Below are 20,002 nucleotides of genomic sequence, written 5' to 3' on the forward strand. Positions count from 1 at the left end.
TAGTATATGCATATGATAAGTATGTGTGGATAGAAAACACTCTGAAGTCTCTAAAACTGGTTAAATCGGGTCTGTGGCTATAACAGAACGTGTTTAGGAGTAAAAATCCCTGGTAAAACTGTTTACCAAAAACACAAAAAAAATATTTGTCCGCCATTCAATGTATTGTTTAAGGCTAAAATAAATGAGGATCCCCTGTAAACGCCTACAGCTTCCACACGATGTCGCCATTGCTGTCATTTTCTGACTTATTTATCCTTGGTTACAACACGAATAAGCCCCTCCTTTCTTGAGGCGCACCACAGTATGTTGTGAAACTGAAAAAATGGACGATGATTTCCAGACTTGCTGCTATCGAATACAGATCGCCCCGTGATCAATTTGATACATCCTTAACGTTTATTAATACCTAAAGTTGGTTTAGAAAAGTCGTTTGAAGTGATTTGTAAAAGTTTATAGGCGACTTTTGTAATTTTAAAAAGTGACGTTGCGTCTTGTAAATGGGCTTTTTGCAGCATCAGACTGGCCTTCAGCAAATTACATTTTGGGTATACAATGACGGATTTAATCGGGAAAAATACCAAATTGTGATGTTTATGGGACATATAGGAGTGCCAACAAAGAAGCTCGTCCAAGGTAATGAATGTTTTATATTTTATTTCTGCGTTTTGGGTAGCGCCGGCTACCGCAAAATCTGTTGTTTACGTGTTGTGCTGGTATTTTGGGGGGGGGGTGCATGCTATCAGATAATAGCTTCTCATGCTTTCGCCGAAAAGCATTTTACAAATCTGACTTGGTGGCTAGACTCACAACGAGTGTAGCTTTAATTCAGTACCTTGCATGTGTATTTTTATGAAAGTTTGAGATTAACGAGTACTATACTCGAGTACTATAGGTGGCGCTCTGAAATTTCCGCTGAGCTGTCCCTGTGCAGGGACCACCTCCATATTAAAACCAACCTGAACTCACCTTAAAAATGGTGACAGCTTAGGGAGCAGTATAAAGTTTCCCCTGCAGTAGGACATACTGTAGATGAGAGGCCTGATAATACAGTAGGTATGTAATTGAATCCTGAAGGCTCATTGTCAGTTAAACTGTGAGTTTCGCTCCCAGTTGCTCCCAAATGTCGAACACTGGAGACATCCGTCACTCATCCACTACATCACATTTACAGCCATTCGTGTGTTCATTTGAGGGTTTCTTCACGCTATTGTTCACAGTAGAAAAAAGAGAAACAACACATACTGTATATCTGTGCCTGTGTAACAGATGCGTTACACCTTTTGTCAATGCATTGTGGATTTCTGTATAACGTGTTTGTTTTGATTGATGCCTTCTGAAAACAGGAATACCAGTTGATTTACTTTATTAAAGTAAAACTTGTAGGAACTTTTATTGTCCTGCAATTTCACCATCATTTGTTCCAACTTTTCCCCTCACAATTTACATTGAACAAAAATATAAACAAAAATGGAAATACATTTCTTAGGCCCTAATCCATATGACTGGTACTATACAGATATGCATCTGTTGGTCACTGATACCTAAAAAAAAAGGTTGGGGCAGAAAACGGATCAGAAAACCAGTCAGTATCTGGTGTAATTACCCTTTGCCTCTTGGAGTGCGACACATCTCCTTTGCATAGAGTTGATCAGGCTGCTGATTGTGGCCTGCGAATGTTGTTCCACACCACTTTAATGGCTGTGTGAAGTTGCAGTGAAGACGATCCAGAGCATCCCAAACATGCTCAATGGGTGACATGTCTGATGATTATGCAGGCCATGGAAGAACTGGGACATTTTCAGCTTCCAGGAATTGTGTACAGATTCTTTCAAAATGAGGCCGTGCATTATCAGGCTGAAACATGATGGTGGGGGATGAATTGCATAACAATGGGCCTTAGGATCTCGTCATGGTATCTCTGTGCATTCAAATTGCCATCAATAAAGTGCAATTGTGTTTGTTGTCCGTAGCTTATGCCTGCCCATACCATAACCCCACTGCTACGATGGGGCATTATTCACAACGTTGACATCAGCAAACCGCTCGCCCACACAACGTCTGTCATCTGCCCAGTACAGTTGAAAGTGGGATTCACTTCTCCATCGTGCCAGTGGCCCTTGAAGTTGTGCATTTGCCCACTTAAGTTGGTTATGAATCAGAACTGCAGTCAGGTGAAGACCCTGGTGAGGACGACAAGCACGCAGATGAGCTTCCCTGAGACAGTTTCTGACAGTTTCTGCAGAAATTCTTTGGTTGTGCGAACCCACAGTTTCATCAGCTTTCTGGGTGACTGGTCTCAGACGTACCCGCAGGTGAAGAAGAGAGGTGTGGAGGTCCTGGGCTGGCATGGTTACACATGGTCTGCAGTTGTGAGGCCGGTTGGACGTACTGCCAAATTCTCTAAAACAACATTGGAGGCGACTTATGGTAGATAAATTAACATTAAATTCTCTGGCAATAGCTCTGGTGGACATTCCTGAAGTCACCATGCCAATTGAGTGTGATGTACAGTACCAGTCAAACGTTTGGACACACCTACTCATTCAAGGGTTTTTCTTTATTTTTTTACTATTTTCTACATTGTTGAATAATAGTGAAGACATTACAACTATGAAATAACACATGTAATCATGTAGTAACCAAAAAAGTGTTAAACAAATATTTTATATTTGAGATTATTCAAAGCAGCCACCCTTTGCCTTGAGGACAGCTTTGCAAACTCTTGGCATTCTCTCAACCAGCTTCATGAGGTAATCACCTGGAATGCATTTCAATTAACAAGTGTGCCTTATTAAAAGTACATTTATGGAATTTCTTTCCTTCTTAATGCGTTTGAGCCAATCAGTTGTGTTGTGAAAAGGTAGGGGTAGTATACAGAAGATAGCCCTATTTGGTAAAAGATCAAGTTGGGTCTTTTACCAAATAGGGCTAGACCACTCGGCCTCCCGAGGGCGCCACTCGGCCTCCCGGGAGGCATTATTGCACAATTGGCCCAGCGTCATCCGGTTTAGGGAGGGTTTGGCCAACAGGGATGTCCTTTCCCATCGTGCACTAGCAACTCCTGTGGCGGGCCGTGCTCAGTGCACGCTGACACGGTCGCCAGGTGTACAGTGTTTCCTCCGACCCATTGGTGTGGTTGGCTTCCGGGTTAAGTGGGCATGTGTCAAGAAGCAGTGCGGCTTGGTTGGGTTGTGTTCCGGAGGACGCATGGCTCTCGACCTTTGCCTCTCCTGAGACCGTGCAGGACTTGCAGCGATGAGACAAGACTGTAACTACCAATTGGATACCACGAAATTGGGGAGAAAAAGGGGTAAAATATATATTATATATATATATTTTATATTATATTATGGAAAGAACAGCTGAAATAAGCAAAGAGAAACGACAGTCGAACATTACTTTAAGACATGAAATTCAGTCAGTACGGAAAATTTTAAGTGCAGTCTTCAAGTGCAGTCGCAAAAACCATCAAGCCCTATGATAAAACTGGCTCTCATGAGGACCACCACAGAAAAGGAAGACCCAGAGTTACCTCTGCTGCAGAAGATAAGTTCATTAGAGTTACCAGCCTCAGAAATTGCAACCCAAATAAACGCTACAGAGTTCAAGTAACAGACACATCTCAACATCAACTGTTCAGAGGAGACCGCTTGAATCAGGCCTTCATGGTCGAATTGCTGCAAAGAAACCACTACTGAAGGACACCAATAATAATAAGAGATTTGCATGAGCCAAGAAACATGAGCAATGGACATTAGACTGATGGAAATCTGTCCTTTGGTCTGATGAGTCCAAATGTGAGATTTTGTCTTTGTGAGACTAGTAGGTAAACGGATGATCTCCACATGTGTGGTTCCCACCGTGAAGCATAGAGTAGGAGGTGTGATGGTGTGGGGGTGCTTTGCTGGTGACACTGTCTGTGATTTATTTAGAATTCAAGGCACACCTAAGCAGCATGGCTACCACAGCATTCCGCAGCGATAAGCCATCCCATCTGGTTTACCCAACACTCCTCCAGGCTGACCAAGGAGAGTGACGGAGTGCTGCATCAGATGACCTGGCCTCCACAATCACCCGACCTCCACCCAATTGAGATGTTTGGGGATGAGTTGGACCGCAGAGTGAAGGAAAAGCAGCATATGTGGGAATTCCTTCAAGACTGTTGGAAAAGTATCTCCAGGTTAACCTGTTTGAGAGAATGCCAGAAGTGTTCAAAGCTGTCATCAAGGCAAAGGGTGGTTACTTTGAAGAATCTAAAATCTAAAATATATTTTGATTTGTTTAACCCTTTTTTGGTTACTATTGTCACGCCCTGGCCTTAGTTATCTTTGTTTTCTTTATTATTTTGGTTAGGTCAGGGTGTGACATGGGGGATTTATGTGTTTTGTCTGGTCTAGGGTTTTTTGTATGTTTATGGGGCTGTATCCTTTCTAGGTAGTTTGTAGGTCTATGGTTGCCTAGATTGGTTCCCAATTAAAGGCAGTTGTCTATAGTTGTCTCTGATTGGGAACCATATTTAGGCAGCCATATTCTGTGGGTACTTTGTGGGTGGTTGTCTTCTGTCTTTGTGTCATTGCACCAGATATTACTGCTTCGGTTTTCACATTTGTTGTTTTGTATTTTGTAGTGTTCTCGTGTATGGTCTTGATTAAACATGTTGAACTCTAACGACGCTGCATTTTGGTCCTCCTCTCCTTCAGCGGAAGAAAGCCGTTACAACTATATGATTCCATATGTGTTATTTCATAGTTTTGATGTCTTTACTATTATTCTACAATGTAGAAATAGTAAAAATAAAGAAAAACCCTTGAATAAGTAGGTGTGTCCAAACTTTTGACTGGTACTGTATGTTGTTTAACGCTGAACGCTGAACGAGAGACCTAAGATTTTATATACCTTTTTATTTACATTTTGGATCCCGCAGCTCAGTTGGGCTCAGTTGCTGTGAACGCTAGATTCCATGTAAAGAGAGAGACATGGAAACCCAGCTAGCCTAGCTGGCTCGGCAGTCCCAAATGCAGGTCGCTATTGAACATTTTCAACACTGCAGGAGCTGTGTTTACTTTTCTTCATTCTTCACAATGTGGACCGCCCGGACTTTTAATGTAGCAACTATTTGCTTGCAGAGGACTACAGGGGTGAAGTGGCTGCTCTTAGCAAACAAGTAGCAAACCTACACAAGCTACTGGGAAATCCACAACCTCCTACTTTTTTCAAGCGTACAAAGGGTACGAATTGTGAGAGTAATGTGTAAACATTATATTGATTACTTTATTTTGTGGTGCCTAAAAGTGTTAATCTGTGATCTACAAAATGCTCTTAATCTATGAGCCGGAGATCGATTGCTCTGGTCTCCACCCATATTCCTGGGGAAATCGCGGTCTTTTCTCATTGAACTATTGAGAAAACAACACCGTATCACTCTCGTGATTATTTCTCCCCTGTTTTCAGGTACGTTATTGATGATAAAAAAAATAGTAATTTAAATGTTATAACTCGCTAACATGTCAAGAGTGTTTAAGGTGTGTCTTAGTAACATCATGAGGAAGTTAGAGTTAAGTTTGAAGAGAGTAATATGAGCCCTGCCTCAACATGACAAGCGCCTTGGAAGAACTACAGGAAGAGGTAGTAGGAGAATTGCACACCCTGACTAAAGACAAATTACTAGAGATATGTGATTTCCTTGACATATCAGGCGAACAGAGAAGAGATGTTCAAAACAAATCCTGCATATCATTAATGACTCACGTTATGATGTTCCTTGAAAGAGAGGAAGTTGCAGAGTTAGAAGATGGTGGCATGTCAGAATTGATGCTACTTGAAGACGAAATGACAGAGATGGTCAGTGGCATAAATAACAAAACAGGACAAATTGACCATGATATTGAACCAGCCGGAACACATCACAGAATAGAGGAACTAAGAACTGTAACCCCACAACAAGGGGTGGGAACTGAGCAGATTACTGCAGCCAAAGCCAGTGATTCTCTGCATCAGCCTCAACCCCATGCCAATCTTCAGGGGAGCGTGCCGCTCTCACCCAATGCACAGCCCAGCCCATACTGGCGCAAAGAGTTTAACATTTCTGGTCAGATAGGTGAACCGGGCCAGAAAGAAAAACTGATTTTTTTCCAGCCTTGTCCATCAGATCGAGAATGGACTTAACAGAGGCTATCCTGAGGTAGAAATATTAGACGCAGTAGTCAGGGCTATTTCTCCAGGCTCACAACTAAGCAGCTACTTGGAAGGTAAACCCCAGCTAACTCTTCCCACACTTAGATGTATCCTGCGTTCCCACTTCCAAGAGAAGAGTGCAACAGAGCTTTACAAACAGCTAGCTTCAGAAGCACAGCATAGCAAGGAGACCCCTCAAAGCTTCCTGATGCACGTCTTAGATTTGAGGCAGAAAGTACTGTTTGCATCCCAGGAGTCAGAATCAGGGCTTAAGTATGACCCTGCTCTAGTCCAGAGCATGTGTTTACACACAGTCCTTACGGGTCTCCAGAGTGACAGTATCAGGATAGACGTGCAGCCTCTCCTGCTAGAGAGCAAAACATCAGATGAGGTTTTGCTAGAGAAGCTTAACATTGCTTGTGCTAATGAGATAGAAAGACGAAACAAAAAGCGGTTTAATGCCCCACAGCCTGCTACAACTGTAAGTGTAGTCCAGTTAGAAGATACACCATCTGCAAAGTGTCCTGTGAAGGAAGCCAAAGCTAAGATACCCGCAGGACTGTTAACAGAGTTAGCTGAACTTAAGACAGGTGTAGCTTCTCTAAAAGGTCTCAGTGCTCAGATTAAAGAGACATTACAGCAGCCTATGTTTCAGTCACCGCCTTGTACCTATGACCCACCCCCAGTTAGGAGGCCAAATAGGGACCCCCAGCCACCTGTTTCCCAGCAGCAGTATTACAGCAACTACAGTCGGTCCCAAGCACCTGACCCTGCGCAGCATCAATATGCACCTAACCGGTATACCAACCGCTCTGCTCAAGCTCCAAGGAGGTGTTTTGTCTGCCAGCAGGCCAGAACAGATGCACGCTGCACACACTGCTTCCGATGTGGGAGTGGAGAACATTTTCAAGCTGGATGTAAAATCCGGGGAGCCAGACCATCGAGGGAGGCCCCTTTAAACGGAAACGGGTTACCGCTGAGGGACGAGTGTTAACCGTAGCTACCAAAAAGTCCCAGAAATGTGCAAATTGTGCCAGAGAAGATTCATTTGAGAACCTGAAACAATGTTCATCATGTAAAGAGACACTGTACTGTTCCAAAGTATGTCAGAACCAACATTGGACTAAACATTTGGAAAAATGCACTCACCTGAAAATTGACTCTACCAGTGAAAGGTTTTCCTGCACAGAGGAAAATGCCCACTCCTTACCATCCCTAGCTCAAGGTTGCCACCCCCGTAAGGTCACCTCGCTAGTCGGCAGACAGTGCCTTATTGAGTGTCACCTGAATCGCCACCACCTCCAAGCTCTATGGGACACAGGCTCTCAGGTATCGGTCATTGATGAACGATGGAAAGAGGAATCTCTCCCAAACGCAAGGCTGAGAGATGTTTCAGAAATCCTGGACTCACCTGATGATCTAAGGTTGACTGCAGCAAATGGGACTGAAATACCGTACCTGGGATGGATTGAAACAACTTTTCGGCTAGCCTCTGAAACTGACCAAACAAAGGAACTGATCATCCCGGTGCTGGTAATGAAAGGCTGTCACCTATCTCATCCAAACATAGGTTTCAATGTTATCGAGCACATCCTGACAATGACCGAAAAGACTAAACGATACAGTACAGTAAAAACAGCTTTCCCAAGCCTCAAAAGAAACAAGGTGAGAGCTTTTATACAGGCTGTTAGCGCAGAACAGACAGATGAATACGCAGTGAAAACCAAGAAAGAGAAGGTTGCTGTACCAAAACACAGTAGCATTCAGATTGAGTGCCGTGTAGCTTCCCTGCCTTTCAAAGATGACATGACAATGCTTTTCCAGACAGATCTGAACCCGCAGTGGCCAGACGACCTTGAGTTCTTTGACACACTAGTCAGAGTCAGGAAAGGTGTTTTTCCAGTTATCCTGCTTGATGTCTCTAACGACATTGCCCTGCTAGGACGCACAATAATCGGTACAGTACAAACCATTATGACTGTGTTACCTGCCCAAGTCTTTGAAAAAACTGTCACCCCAGCCACAGTGAATCACAGCGTTCGAAACCCATGTACTGCTACTGAACAGTGGGATCCACCAGTAGGTTTAATTAACTCACCTAACCCAAGAGCAGAGAGGAGTTGTTAGGCAAATGCTTAGAGAAGAGTGCCACTCCTTCTCCCGATCAGACAATGACATTGGCTGCATTGAACGATTGAAAATAACTATTTCTCTAAAGGACTCTGAACCAGTAAAGCGCACATACATGTCAGTGCCCAGGCCACTGTATCAGGAGATGAAGGGTTACCTTTATGACCTCATAGTCCAGGGCTGGGTTAGGAAGTCAAACTCTTCATATTCTTCACCTGTCGTGTGCGTTCGTAAGAAGGACGGGACCCTCCGGTTGTGTATAGATTACAGAGACCTGAACAGAAAGACACATCCCGACCGCCAGCCAATCCCTCCGGTCCAAGACATCATGGACAGTTTAGGTGGTAATTCCTGGTTCTCCCTCTTAGATCAGGGAAATCACCAGGGGTTTATCACCAGGGGTTCATCTCTGAAGAAAGCAGACCACTGACAGCATTTGTGACACCGTGGGGACTCTACGTATGCCATTCGGCCTCATGAACGCTCCTGCAGCTTTTCAGCGGTGTATGGAGGAGTGTTTGGAAGGGCTCCGGGATAACATCTGCATTCCTTATCTGGACGACACGCTAGTTTTCAGTAAAACATTCGACAGCCATGTGAATGATGTGCGAAAAGTTTTGCAGCGTCTCAGAGAGTATGGCATTAAACTCAAACCAAGTAAGTGTGATCTTTTTAAACCCCAGGTCCGTTATTTGGGCAGAATAGTGTCTGCAGAGGGCAGCCGAGTTTACCCAGCCGATTTTGAAGCAGTAAGAGCATTGAAAGAAATCAGACCAGAGACTGTGGGCCAGCTCAGAAAATTGCTTGGTTTACTCACTTACTACAGACAGTACATCAAAGACTTTTCTATGACCTCCTGAAAGCAGATTCAGAGAAATTACCAGGCAGAGAGAACGGTGATGCAGATGCTTTGTCAAGGATGCCACTGGATGTAGAGTCACTGATGAGAGAATGTTCTGAGGAGCTTCCACCAGACACCATTGCCGCCACGATACAAGCAGTTGAGGTACAGAAAGAGGCTGTTGTACCTTGGTCATTTTCAGCTGCATCTATGTCAGTATCAGCTGAAGGTGAGACAACCACTGCAACAACCAGCTCGATCCCAAAAGATGGGATAAGAGAAGCACAAGAATCTGATCCGGTCATCCGTCCTGTGCTCAATTTCAAACTGTCTGGTTCCAAACCGCCAGTTAAAGAGCAAAAGACAAAATGCCTATTCAGAGAATGGGACAAATTGACAATAGACAGTGATGGCATTCTGTACAGAATCACTACAGCCCGCAAGCAGTTAGTTCTACCAGAGCAGTACAAAGGTAAAGTGATGGAAGAGTTGCACAATAACATGGGACACCAAGGTACTGACCGCACTGTATCACTAGTACGTGACCGCTTCTTCTGGCCATATATGCAATCTGACATCGAGCACTATGTGACTAAAACTTGTAGCTGTGTCAAGCAGAAAAAGCCAGCCCATGCAGCAAGAGCTCCTCTGACAAACATTGTGACAACACAGCCATTTGAACTGGTATGTGTAGACTTCCTTCATCTCGACAGATGCAAAGGGGGATATGAGTACATCTTCGTGATTGTTGATCATTTTACACGTTTCACTCAAGCCTACGCCACCACGTCAAAGTCAGGTAAAACTGCCTCAAATCTCATCTTCAATGACTTTGCCCTGAAGTGTGGGTTCCCGTCCCACATCCACCATGACCAAGGGGGAGAATTTGAAAATCAGTTGTTCCATCAGTTAAAGAAACTCAGTGGCATGGCGGGGTCCAGGACAACACCCTATCACCCGATGGGAAACGGTCAAGTGGAACGCATGAACAGAACATTGTTGCAAATGTTAAAGACACTAACTGAGACACAAAAGTCAAATTGGAAGGAGTCTCTGAACAAACTGGTTTATGCCTATAACTACACCCGTTGCGAAGTGACTGGCTATTCACCATTTTATCTTCTGTTTGGGAGATCACCCAGGCTTCCAGTTGATATGCTCTTTGGATTGTGCACAGAGGCAGGTTCCAGTAACCATTGAGACTACGTGGAGAACTGGAAACGAGGGATGGAAGAAGCATACACCATTGCAAATGAAAATGCTCAGAAAGCCGCTGAAAGAAGTAAGAAGTACTATGACACTAAAGTTAGGAGTTCAGTGCTACAGCCTGGCGAGTGAGTTCTGATTAAAAACCTTATACCAAGAGGAGAACCAGGAAAACTCCGTAACTATTGGGAAGATACAATTCACACAGTGGTGAGACAAATGGGTTCAGACCTGCCGATTTATGAATTGAGACCAGAAAAGGGTAAGGGACGCTCCAGGGTCCTGCACAGAAACCTGCTCATGTCCTGTGACCACTTACCTTTTGAGACAAAACCAGAAATTACCAAAGTGGACAAAAGTCAGAAAACGAGGAGACACCAGCCTGCATCACAGCCTCTAGATTCTGATGAAGACAGCGGGGATGAATATGACCTTCATCATGAGCCGCTACAGGTTCCCACATCTCCTACAGTACCTGAGGAGAGGAATGCTGAACCAGCGAGAGACTGGGAACACAGGCCCCCAACAGTGAAACAGACAGTTGCAGTGCCAGTCCCTGATACGCTACCAGCACAGCCTCTTGTTGAAAAGCGACTGGAGGAGACAACAACAGTTGTCCTGCTGAAAATTTGCCTGATGATCATCCACCAAGTGCCTTTCCTTCATCTACTGATGCTGCTGAACCTGAGGAACCAGCCTACCAGCTGCCACAAAGAGAGAGACACCCTCCAAGACGTATCACCTATGATCAGCTTGGTATCCCTTCCTGCTACAGTATCCAGCCACAGCCACAGTTGTTCCCTGTCTACTCTGCACCAGGACTGGTTCCATGGCTGCCATCACTACAGCAATGTTACCTTCAGCCACCTTACATGTATGGGCTTCAGCAAACATGAGGCTACAGAGTTGACATGTTTGACCATGGACTACTGTCTGATTTCACAGACTGTCAAAAGAGACAATTTGCAGACTATGCATATAGATCATTAAAATTGATGGACTGTTGATCAATAGTATGAGAAAAGACTGCTTATGTTATATAGCTGGTCAACAGATATGGACTGTGAATATTACGTGTTAGTTATATTTGAACTGTGACCCTTGACCTCTGCTCAAGTAGTACCTTACAGAAGAGGATTTTCTAGGTCCAGTGCATACGGACTGTTGAAGAAGACAATGTTGGTAATGTTGGGACAACATTTATTTTGTCGTGGAGAGTGTGACAGGCTAAAGGAAATATTCATAGCCTGTTATACATTAAAAAGTATTAGTAAGTTCATAGTATGTGAGGATCTTAAAACATCTAAGGTTAAAAAGATGCATTCAGTATTAGTTGATAGAGATTGATAACATTCATATAATTGTGTTAAAATTCAAATCCGTCAAGCGTACAAAGGGTACGAATTGTGAGAGTAATGTGTAAACATTATATTGATTACTTTATTTTGTGGTGCCTAAAAGTGTTAATCTGTGATCTACAAAATATTCTTAATCTATGAGCCGGAGATCGATTGCTCTGGTCTCCACCCATATTCCTGGGGAAATCGAGGTCTTTTCTCATTGAACTATTGAGAAAACAACACCGTAACACTCTCGTGATTATTTCTCCCCTGTTTTCAGGGGCGTAACACAGACACCCATGCAAACCCCACAAGACATGCCGCCAGAGGTCTCTTCACAATCCCCAAGTCCAGAACAGACTATGGGATGCACACATTATTACATAGAGCCATGACTACATGGAACTCTATTCTACATCAGGTAAATGATGCAAGCAGTAGAATCAGATAAGAAAACAAGTATAAATACACTTTATGGAACAGCGGGGATTGTGAAGAGACACACACAAAGGTACAGACACACACATACGCACACAAGCGCTAGCACACTCACTCTACAAACACAAACACATACATTGTAAGATTGTTGTATGGTGGTATTATACATTTTGCATTATAGTGTAATAATGTTATATGATGTACGGTTTTATCTTTTGTTTTATATGTAATGTAAGTGCCTTAATGTTTTCGGACCCCAGGAAGAGTAGCTGCTGCCTTGGTAGCAGCTAATGGGGATCCCTAATAAATAGAAATTGTCCGCTCCATTAAAACTTGAGACATCTGTGGCATTGTGTTGTGTGACAAAACTGCACATTTTAGAGTGGTCTTTTATTGTCCCCAGCACAAGGTGCACCTGTGTAATTATCATGCTGTTCAGCTTCTTGATATCAGCTTCTTGATATGCCACACCTGTCAGGTGGATGTATTATCTTAGCAAAGGAGAAATGCTCACTAACAGGGATGCAAACAAACGTGTGCACAACATTTGAGAGAAGGTTTTTATTCATAAGGAACATTTCTGGGATCTCTTACTTCAGCATGGGACTAACGCTTTACTTGTTGCGTTGATATTTTTGTTCAGTGTAGTAAACAACAAGTACAGTTCATAATCTGTTGGGTGGCAACTCTGCCACACATTTGACCACTGGTCACATTTTTTTAAAAGTTTTATTTACCGAGGCAAATCAATTAAGAAAAAAATATTTTTTACAATGACGGTCTACCCCGACCAATTGCTTTCCGCCCTATGGTTCTCCCAATCACGGCCAGATGTGAAACAGCCTGGATTTGAACCAGGTACTGTAGTGACACCTCTTCGTACTGAGATGCAGTGTCTTAGACCACTGCGCCACTCGGGAGCCCAAACATACAGGTTGCCTGTTCTAAGGACTGGGATCAGCAGCCAGCGTTATGGCCTCAATGCAAGGTGGAACGAAACAGTGAGACCCAAACACCTGAGACTACACACCTATGTAATTTATTTTGTCTCAGAATGAGAAAAAGAGAGCCTTAGATATAAAAAGAGTAGTGAATGCTAGCCAGGGCAGGATAACACCCTAACAATCCAACACACATGTTCTGGGCTAGCCGAGCCGTAGCCTGAGGGAGAAGCAGCATGTGGTAGAGGTTTTCTCCCGTCCTCTCCTAACACGTCTGAGGAGTGGGACTGAGATAGACGCAGTGATAGGCATCAGAGCCAGCTGTGGATTAACACAATTCACACTTCACTTAGAGTAGGTAACAGAGCCACCTCCCCATGGCCCTTAGAAGGGTCTCCAGTCTCAGCTTCAACACCAGCCTCAATCCCAGCCTCAGCCTCGGCCTGCACCTTCAGTCTTTGAGTTTAAACCAAATAAAACACTACAAAGAGCTGTTTTAAGAGGCCTGGCTCTGTTACTGCAGCAGATACATTTACTAGGAGTAAATCAAATTCCAAAGTAGTAATGAAATAGAGAGACAAAATCAAATATAGCACCACTGCACCCACTGCTGTTTTAGAACGCTTGAACAACGTTTCATGGCGTTTTGTTACTTTCGTGGCAAGTTCAGACGCTGTGACATTTATTGAATTCACTCACTCTCCCATATCTCTCTCTCTCTCTCTGTCATATTTTTCTCTCTCTCTCTCTACTCCATCCTTTTATGTAATTAAAAGATGTATGTGTGGGTGTACAAAGTCCTTTGGAAATAAGTTGGACATTTCCACAGGACTTTGACAGTAATGATTTAGAGTCAATGGGGTATTGTACACATGACAAGACGAAGATTATAATTAATCAAGATTACAAAAAGCGGTAATCATTCGACTGTATCCAGGATACACATGCACACACACTGTTCAGTGAGCAATATGACTGTCGCCTTACTCACTCCTACATTTTTAGATCATTTAGCAGACAGTCTTTTCCAGAGCTACTTACAGGAGAAATGAGGGTTTAGTGCCTTGCTCAAGGACAGATACTGCTGACAGGGCAGGCTAGAGTTGAGCCAGTGTGTGTGAGTGGGCAGTGGGGGGTGGTATCAATGGGAGGGTGTGGAGCTAGAGTTGCCCTGACACTGTCCTGCCCTGCACTGCACAGGTGTCACATGAGAGGTGACAGGCTACGAGAGAAAACCAGGTCAGGGTAAAGGACAAGGTAAGACACCTCACATATTTTCCTCATTTGTGGTTGCCCCCAGGGCCTTTTTATATCAGTTAGGCCTACAGCCAATTAACACAGCAGAGCTAGGGAGAGAGAGGAGAGGGAGTGAGCGAGAGAGAGAGACTGTAGGCAAAATTCCGATGTACATTACTCACTAACACCATCACTGCCTATTTATTTTTGGAAACTGATATGAAGCTTTGCTTTCTTTGATTAATATCAAAACATCTGAAGTCATAATAATTTACATTGTGTGATCTTCAGTAAACCAAATCTTGAAATAAATAGTCAAAATGTCATTTTATTTTAGATTTTGTTTTTCACATTTCCATCGAGTTTATTTACTTATAACACACAGCTGCTTTTCTAGAAATGTATCGTAACAATGTTGAGACCGCATAAATGACCGACATTGACAGGTGTAGAGAGGTACTGCAGGTAGTTTAACATTCATAATCTATAGGACAAAGGCTAAAATGTATTTAACATCGTGTTCATCTTACTTCAACTATTATTTGTGGAGAAACGTTAACATAGGCCTGGTCGGATCTGAACATTACATGCAAGTCTATCTTGCACATGGTAAAGAAGACAGAATGGATCAGAAATAGTATAATCATTGTTTGAACAACTAATCTAAATTCAACACAATGCATTTTACAGTAGGCCTCTACACATCTGACATATAATATTATGTCAATGCCCATTTTCATTTGAATGGAAATTCAGTATACTTGCTGAACATTAGGTACTGTACATGTCATGTTCTCTCACTGAATGTGTGATGGCCTGGGATTTTCTACAGGTTGAGATTGAGCAGTTCTGTGTATAATACCTTTATTCAGTATTGCACTGCCCTCAAGTGTTCATAGATCACATTGTTATCATCCATAGCATTGGAGACGTACAGGCCAAAAGTTAAACACTCTGCACAATAACAAAAACATGACTGAGTTTTATGTTTTGCGTTTTTTGGAATTGTTATTTTTGAGGTTGACTTTATTTTAGAGCTATCGAATCCATTCAGAGACTTCGAGCACCAGCTGTAATCGGTGAGTGGTTCTCCATGGATGGCTGCTCAGGTCAGCGGGTCAGATACAGTCACATACAGTATACTCAGAAAAAAACTGTAGAGTAAAATATCAGTCAGGCAAACTCAAAGATAAACCTATGGCAGTTTTATATCTGAGGTGTCACTGACAACCCTGTGATCATTTGGTATGTAGGCCACAGTGACGCTGCAAGTTATTGTGTGTGATGTACAGTAGGTCTATAGAACAGTACTGTTACTGTAGTGCTTTGTGTTACTGACCATGCTGTGTGTTTTATATGTAGGCCTAGTATGTATTTCCCCATCTGTGCTGTAGTATGTCATGTGCGACGCCCCTCCCCTCTCTATGGATCACTGTGGCATCAGCACATTTCTAGCCTCTGCGGGGTCACACTCACTGTCCGTGTTAATCTCTGTGATAGTTTTATTGAAGTCACACAAAAGCACACAATCACACAATAGGAATAGAACTAACTATGAGCTGCATCGTCAGACACCAGACATTTCAGAATGGAGTTGATGTCATAAGGACTAGTGGTGAGTAATACAGAATGATATTAGTAGATCCCTCCATTCCTAAATGTATTTTGATGCAAGTGGGATTGATGAAATGTTGTTGACATCTACTAAAATTACAATCCATTATGATGTTATGAGGTTCATTCTCAGGTTAGGCCAATTAACATTTGTTTGGGTGCGTTGGTGTTTTCAAATGGACTAAGATGGCCTCAGTCTCTTGAAAATGGTTAATATTTAATGGAGTTCATAGTACAACACTGCCGAGATGAGAGATGCACTGTTAACCATTTGTTAACACTTTTACAGAGCTCTTTTCAGAATAAGCAGTTGCCTGTTTTTTAGGGCTTGCTAGGGTTGCAATTTGTGTTATCATTCACCATAGCCTATGCGTGAGAAGGTATGCCTATATTTTCCCCTAATACTTTTGTAGCATCGATAAATTATATGTATTTTTTGGGAGTTTTACACCCAGCCCTCTGTCTGTCTGTGTTCAGTCGTTGCCGTGTGTGTTGCTTTTTTTGCTGTTTCACTCGTGTGCAGCTCTATCGACTTAAGTTTGCATCGAAATAATTTTTTCACAGACACAGATTGACATTTCGTGAAATGACAACTACTAGGTGAATACATAGTCTGTTGACGTGGTAAACTAGTTACGCTACTCAACTGAAGGAAAGGAGATTTATAGGCTACTGCAATCATTTTGTTTGATAAGGAAAAAATATGAAAGTGACTGCACTGTTATGTTTTCTGGATAACAAATGTATTGTGTAGATATCTTGCTTTGTCATGGTAATTGTTTAGTATTGTGCTAGTCCCGTAGGCATTTTTACAAATGAAAAAAAAACTGGTGTTGACAAGTAGGCTAATTTTGCATTTTGTCCTTCATTTTCTTTGGGTAAGTATTTATCCATTCTGCTTTTAATACAGGATTACATGATAGTGTAATTAACACATTGATAGCATTTCTTTACAACTGCTGTCCCTGACAGTGATCATATATCCTACAGAGAGGGGACCTGCTGTGCTGAGATGGCTATGGTATGTCTCACAGACTTTGAGGAGTATGCGAAGGAGCACCTCTCCAAGGCCACATGGGACTACTACGCAGCCGGAGCAGACGAGTGCTGCACCAGGGATGACAATCTGCTGGCCTACAAACGGTAAGTACCTCTCCCCATCCTGCAAACTACATTACCCACGATTCAATGTCAGTCACTAACATCACTCAATAACAGCACACCTCAAACAGTAGTGCTTGGAAGATCCAAAATAATCACTTTGTCTCGGTCCCAGGATCCGTCTGCGACCACGGATTCTACGGGACGTGTCAGTGTGTGACACCAGGACCACGGTGCAGGGCACAGAGATCAGCTTCCCTGTGGGCATCGCCCCCACTGCCTTCCACTGCCTGGCCTGGCATGAGGGAGAGATGGCCACCGCCAGGGGTGAGGACTAGGAGGTGTTTAACAGCTGTAGAGGTTGAGCTCTTTAGGCCAATAGCTTTGTTGTCACTGAGTATTCTAGGGGTGGTCCACTCAAAATCTCTTTCTCTTGTTTACTATTGCGCTTGTTTACTATTGCTAATACTGCACAATTTAAACACTTGCCCCCCAATCCCCCCATGTGTAAATAAATTGTGCCTTCCTGTATTATACTTGTGCAAAACAAAAATATATGTTCTCTCTCTCTCTCTCCTCAGCTACGGAGGCAGTGAACACATGTTACATCACCAGTACCTACTCCACCTGCTCTGTGGAGGAGATCGCAGCTGCAGCGCCTAACGGCTACCGCTGGTTCCAGCTCTATGTGTACCGGGACAGAAAGCTTTCTGAATCAATCATTCACCGTGTGGAGGCCCTGGGCTACAAGGCCTTGGTCCTCACTGTCGACGTGCCCTACACCGGGAAGCGCCGCAACGATATACGCAACCAGTTCAAGCTCCCGCCACACCTCAAGGTCAAGAACTTTGACGGTGTCTTCCAGGTTAATATTTTTAACAATAATGATTTTTACCATAAAATCATATAGGGATGGTTTCCTGGACAAAGATTAAGTCTAGTCTTGGACTAAAAAACACTGTCAATGGAGAATCTTAATCTGTGTCTGGGAAACCAGCCCATAGTGCCATAGTAGAGAGACAGTAGCTGCTCTATAACTATTTAAGAATAATCCAACTAATGTATTTCCCATGAGGCCTCCTTCTGTGTGTATGTGTTTTGTTCTGTACTGTATGTGTCTGTCGTGTCTGGGTGGGTGTCCCTTTGACTACCTCTGTAGGAGGCTGCCGGTCCTGCGGGTGAGGAGTATGGGGTCCCTGCCAACACCCTGGACCCCTCCATCAGCTGGAAGGACGTGTACTGGCTGCAGTCTCTCACCCGCCTGCCCATCATCATCAAAGGCATCCTGACGAAGGAGGACGCTGAGCTGGCCGTGGAGCACGGCGTCCAGGGCATCATCGTGTCCAACCACGGAGGACGCCAGCTGGACGGAGGGCCCGCCACAGTAAGAATGTGCACAGAGTATATCACTTCATCATCATCTCGCCTCTATTTTACCCTACAGTCAGCAAGCCAAACACCATTTTGTTTATGAAATGCTGATTTTAAAGGACAGGGTCTTTCCATTTGATTTCATGAAATGTTGATTTTAAAGGACAGGGTCGTTCCATTTGATTTCAATCACTTTTGACCACACCCCTTTTCATACATGTTTGCCCATTTTAGAAGTGTTCAGAAGTTAAATTTTGGACCTGAATGCCAACACATTCAAGAGATAGAAGTGCTCAAAGGTTTTTGCAAAAACCCACCATACCATGAGACGTCCGTGTCCTCATCACTGGAAAAGATAAACAGTTGAGTTTGTTATCATTGAAAATCTTAGAAACAGGGTTGTCAAACTGTTCTATACTTTTTTAAATTTCCTAGCCTAGACCCTATTTTACATAATCTGATGTGTTTGTGTTGTGCCAGCCATCAGTTTAGATACAGCATGCTCTTGAATACAGGGTGAGTGTCATGTTTTGGCTGATAAATGTACTAAAAGGGAATACAATATAAATATGAACTTTCAAATGGTACCACAAAGATGGTTGGAGGTCCACACATCATAGAATGTTGATTTGAATATCAGTTGTTTTAAATGATACTTCATATTCCATAGGAAGTTTCCTCTGCTCTTTTCTCTCTCTACCACCCAGATAGATGCCCTGTCTGAGATTGTGGACACAGTGCAGGGGCGGATCGAGGTATATCTGGACGGTGGTGTCCGCACTGGTAGTGACGTGCTGAAGGCTGTAGCTCTGGGAGCCAAGTGTGTGTTCATCGGCAGGCCGGCCGTGTGGGGCCTCGCCTATAAGGTAACAATTAACATTGTGTGTGATCAACCTATTAACTTGAGATACTGAGCATAACAAACTGTCTTGCTGCCTGTGTTTGTTCCTTCAGGGTGAAGAGGGGTTGAAGGAGGTACTACATATCCTCAACGATGAGTTCCGTCTGTCAATGGCTCTGTCTGGTGAGTAAGGAACCAAACTTCTTACATAATCATATTTTTTCCAGTCTGAGATGAAAATCCCTTGCTTACCTATCATTATCTCAACCTCATAACATTGCAACACTAATGTTTTGTTGGTCTTTCCTCCCCTAGGGTGCAGGAACGTGGCTGAGATCAACAGGAACCTCATCCAGTTCTCCAAACTGTGACTTAACAGCAGGGGGCGCCAGAACCAGCTTGACGAATAACGACGAAAGCAATACAGCGCTATCCATTCAATCAATAGAACTTGGAATTTGGGACAACAAAAGGAAACCTCATGTGAATCATAATGAACTGAAACTTAATCTGACATCAATCAAATAAATCCTGAAATCACAATACATTTTAATAGTTTTATCCGATGTGGCTGCCTTAGTTCTTGTGAAAAAATAACCAGAGATATTTAAATATAAGCATCTTCCATATGATATAACCAACAAAATATGTTTTTCACTCAGCTATTCCTAACTCTCAATGGCTGCTGGCCCCCTGTCAACCCATCTATGAGTGAGAGCCGCCTGATATTGTGTCTCTGATGAACAGGGGTGGCAGAGAATATGGT

General features: G+C 43.2%; 2 protein-coding genes across 7 annotated transcripts; both read left to right on the plus strand.

Annotated features, from left to right (window-relative positions):
- The first annotated feature begins 503 nt into the window (after positions 1-503).
- hao2 (hydroxyacid oxidase 2 (long chain)) lies at positions 504-19,779 on the plus strand. 6 transcript variants are annotated; one of them, XM_021579381.3, is made up of 9 exons: positions 16,199-16,303; positions 16,719-16,801; positions 16,914-17,066; positions 17,200-17,351; positions 17,606-17,889; positions 18,184-18,408; positions 19,103-19,261; positions 19,350-19,419; positions 19,552-19,779. In XM_021579381.3, the coding sequence occupies exons 3-9, from the start codon at positions 16,936-16,938 to the stop codon at positions 19,605-19,607; spliced, it is 1,077 nt and encodes a 358-aa protein (XP_021435056.1). In that variant the 5' UTR covers positions 16,199-16,303; positions 16,719-16,801; positions 16,914-16,935; the 3' UTR covers positions 19,608-19,779. The 6 variants fall into 6 exon arrangements, with proteins under 6 accessions (XP_090071991.1, XP_021435055.1, XP_036814918.1 ...); XM_090215864.1 differs by having other exon boundaries at positions 16,203-16,523; XM_090215865.1 differs by lacking the exons at positions 16,199-16,303; positions 16,719-16,801 and adding an exon at positions 504-636.
- Positions 6,159-8,448, plus strand: LOC149972842 (uncharacterized). The gene is made up of 3 exons (XM_090215072.1): positions 6,159-6,184; positions 6,283-6,658; positions 7,114-8,448. Exons 1-3 carry the CDS (start codon positions 6,159-6,161, stop codon positions 8,302-8,304), a joined length of 1,593 nt encoding a protein of 530 aa, XP_090071198.1. The 3' UTR covers positions 8,305-8,448.
- Positions 19,780-20,002: the final 223 nt, after the last annotated feature.

This window comes from Oncorhynchus mykiss, chromosome 22 (genome assembly GCF_057628025.1).
Source record: "Oncorhynchus mykiss isolate SJ-2025 chromosome 22, ASM5762802v1, whole genome shotgun sequence".
Taxonomy (NCBI): domain Eukaryota; kingdom Metazoa; phylum Chordata; class Actinopteri; order Salmoniformes; family Salmonidae; genus Oncorhynchus; species Oncorhynchus mykiss.

What these genes read in the sequence shown, in the direction of transcription:
- LOC149972842 (XM_090215072.1), top strand. Translation starts at nt 6,159, where the DNA reads ATGGACTTAACAGAGGCTATCCTGAG. An exon ending in TTAACAGAGGCTATCCTGAG is followed by an intron (nt 6,185 to 6,282) that starts GTAGAAATATTA and finishes TCCCACACTTAG; the next exon opens with ATGTATCCTGCGTTCCCACT. An exon ending in CCCCACAGCCTGCTACAACT is followed by an intron (nt 6,659 to 7,113) that starts GTAAGTGTAGTC and finishes CCGGGGAGCCAG; the next exon opens with ACCATCGAGGGAGGCCCCTT.
- hao2 (XM_021579379.3), top strand. An exon ending in ACTTTGACGGTGTCTTCCAG is followed by an intron (nt 17,890 to 18,183) that starts GTTAATATTTTT and finishes CTACCTCTGTAG; the next exon opens with GAGGCTGCCGGTCCTGCGGG. An exon ending in TGTGGGGCCTCGCCTATAAG is followed by an intron (nt 19,262 to 19,349) that starts GTAACAATTAAC and finishes TTGTTCCTTCAG; the next exon opens with GGTGAAGAGGGGTTGAAGGA.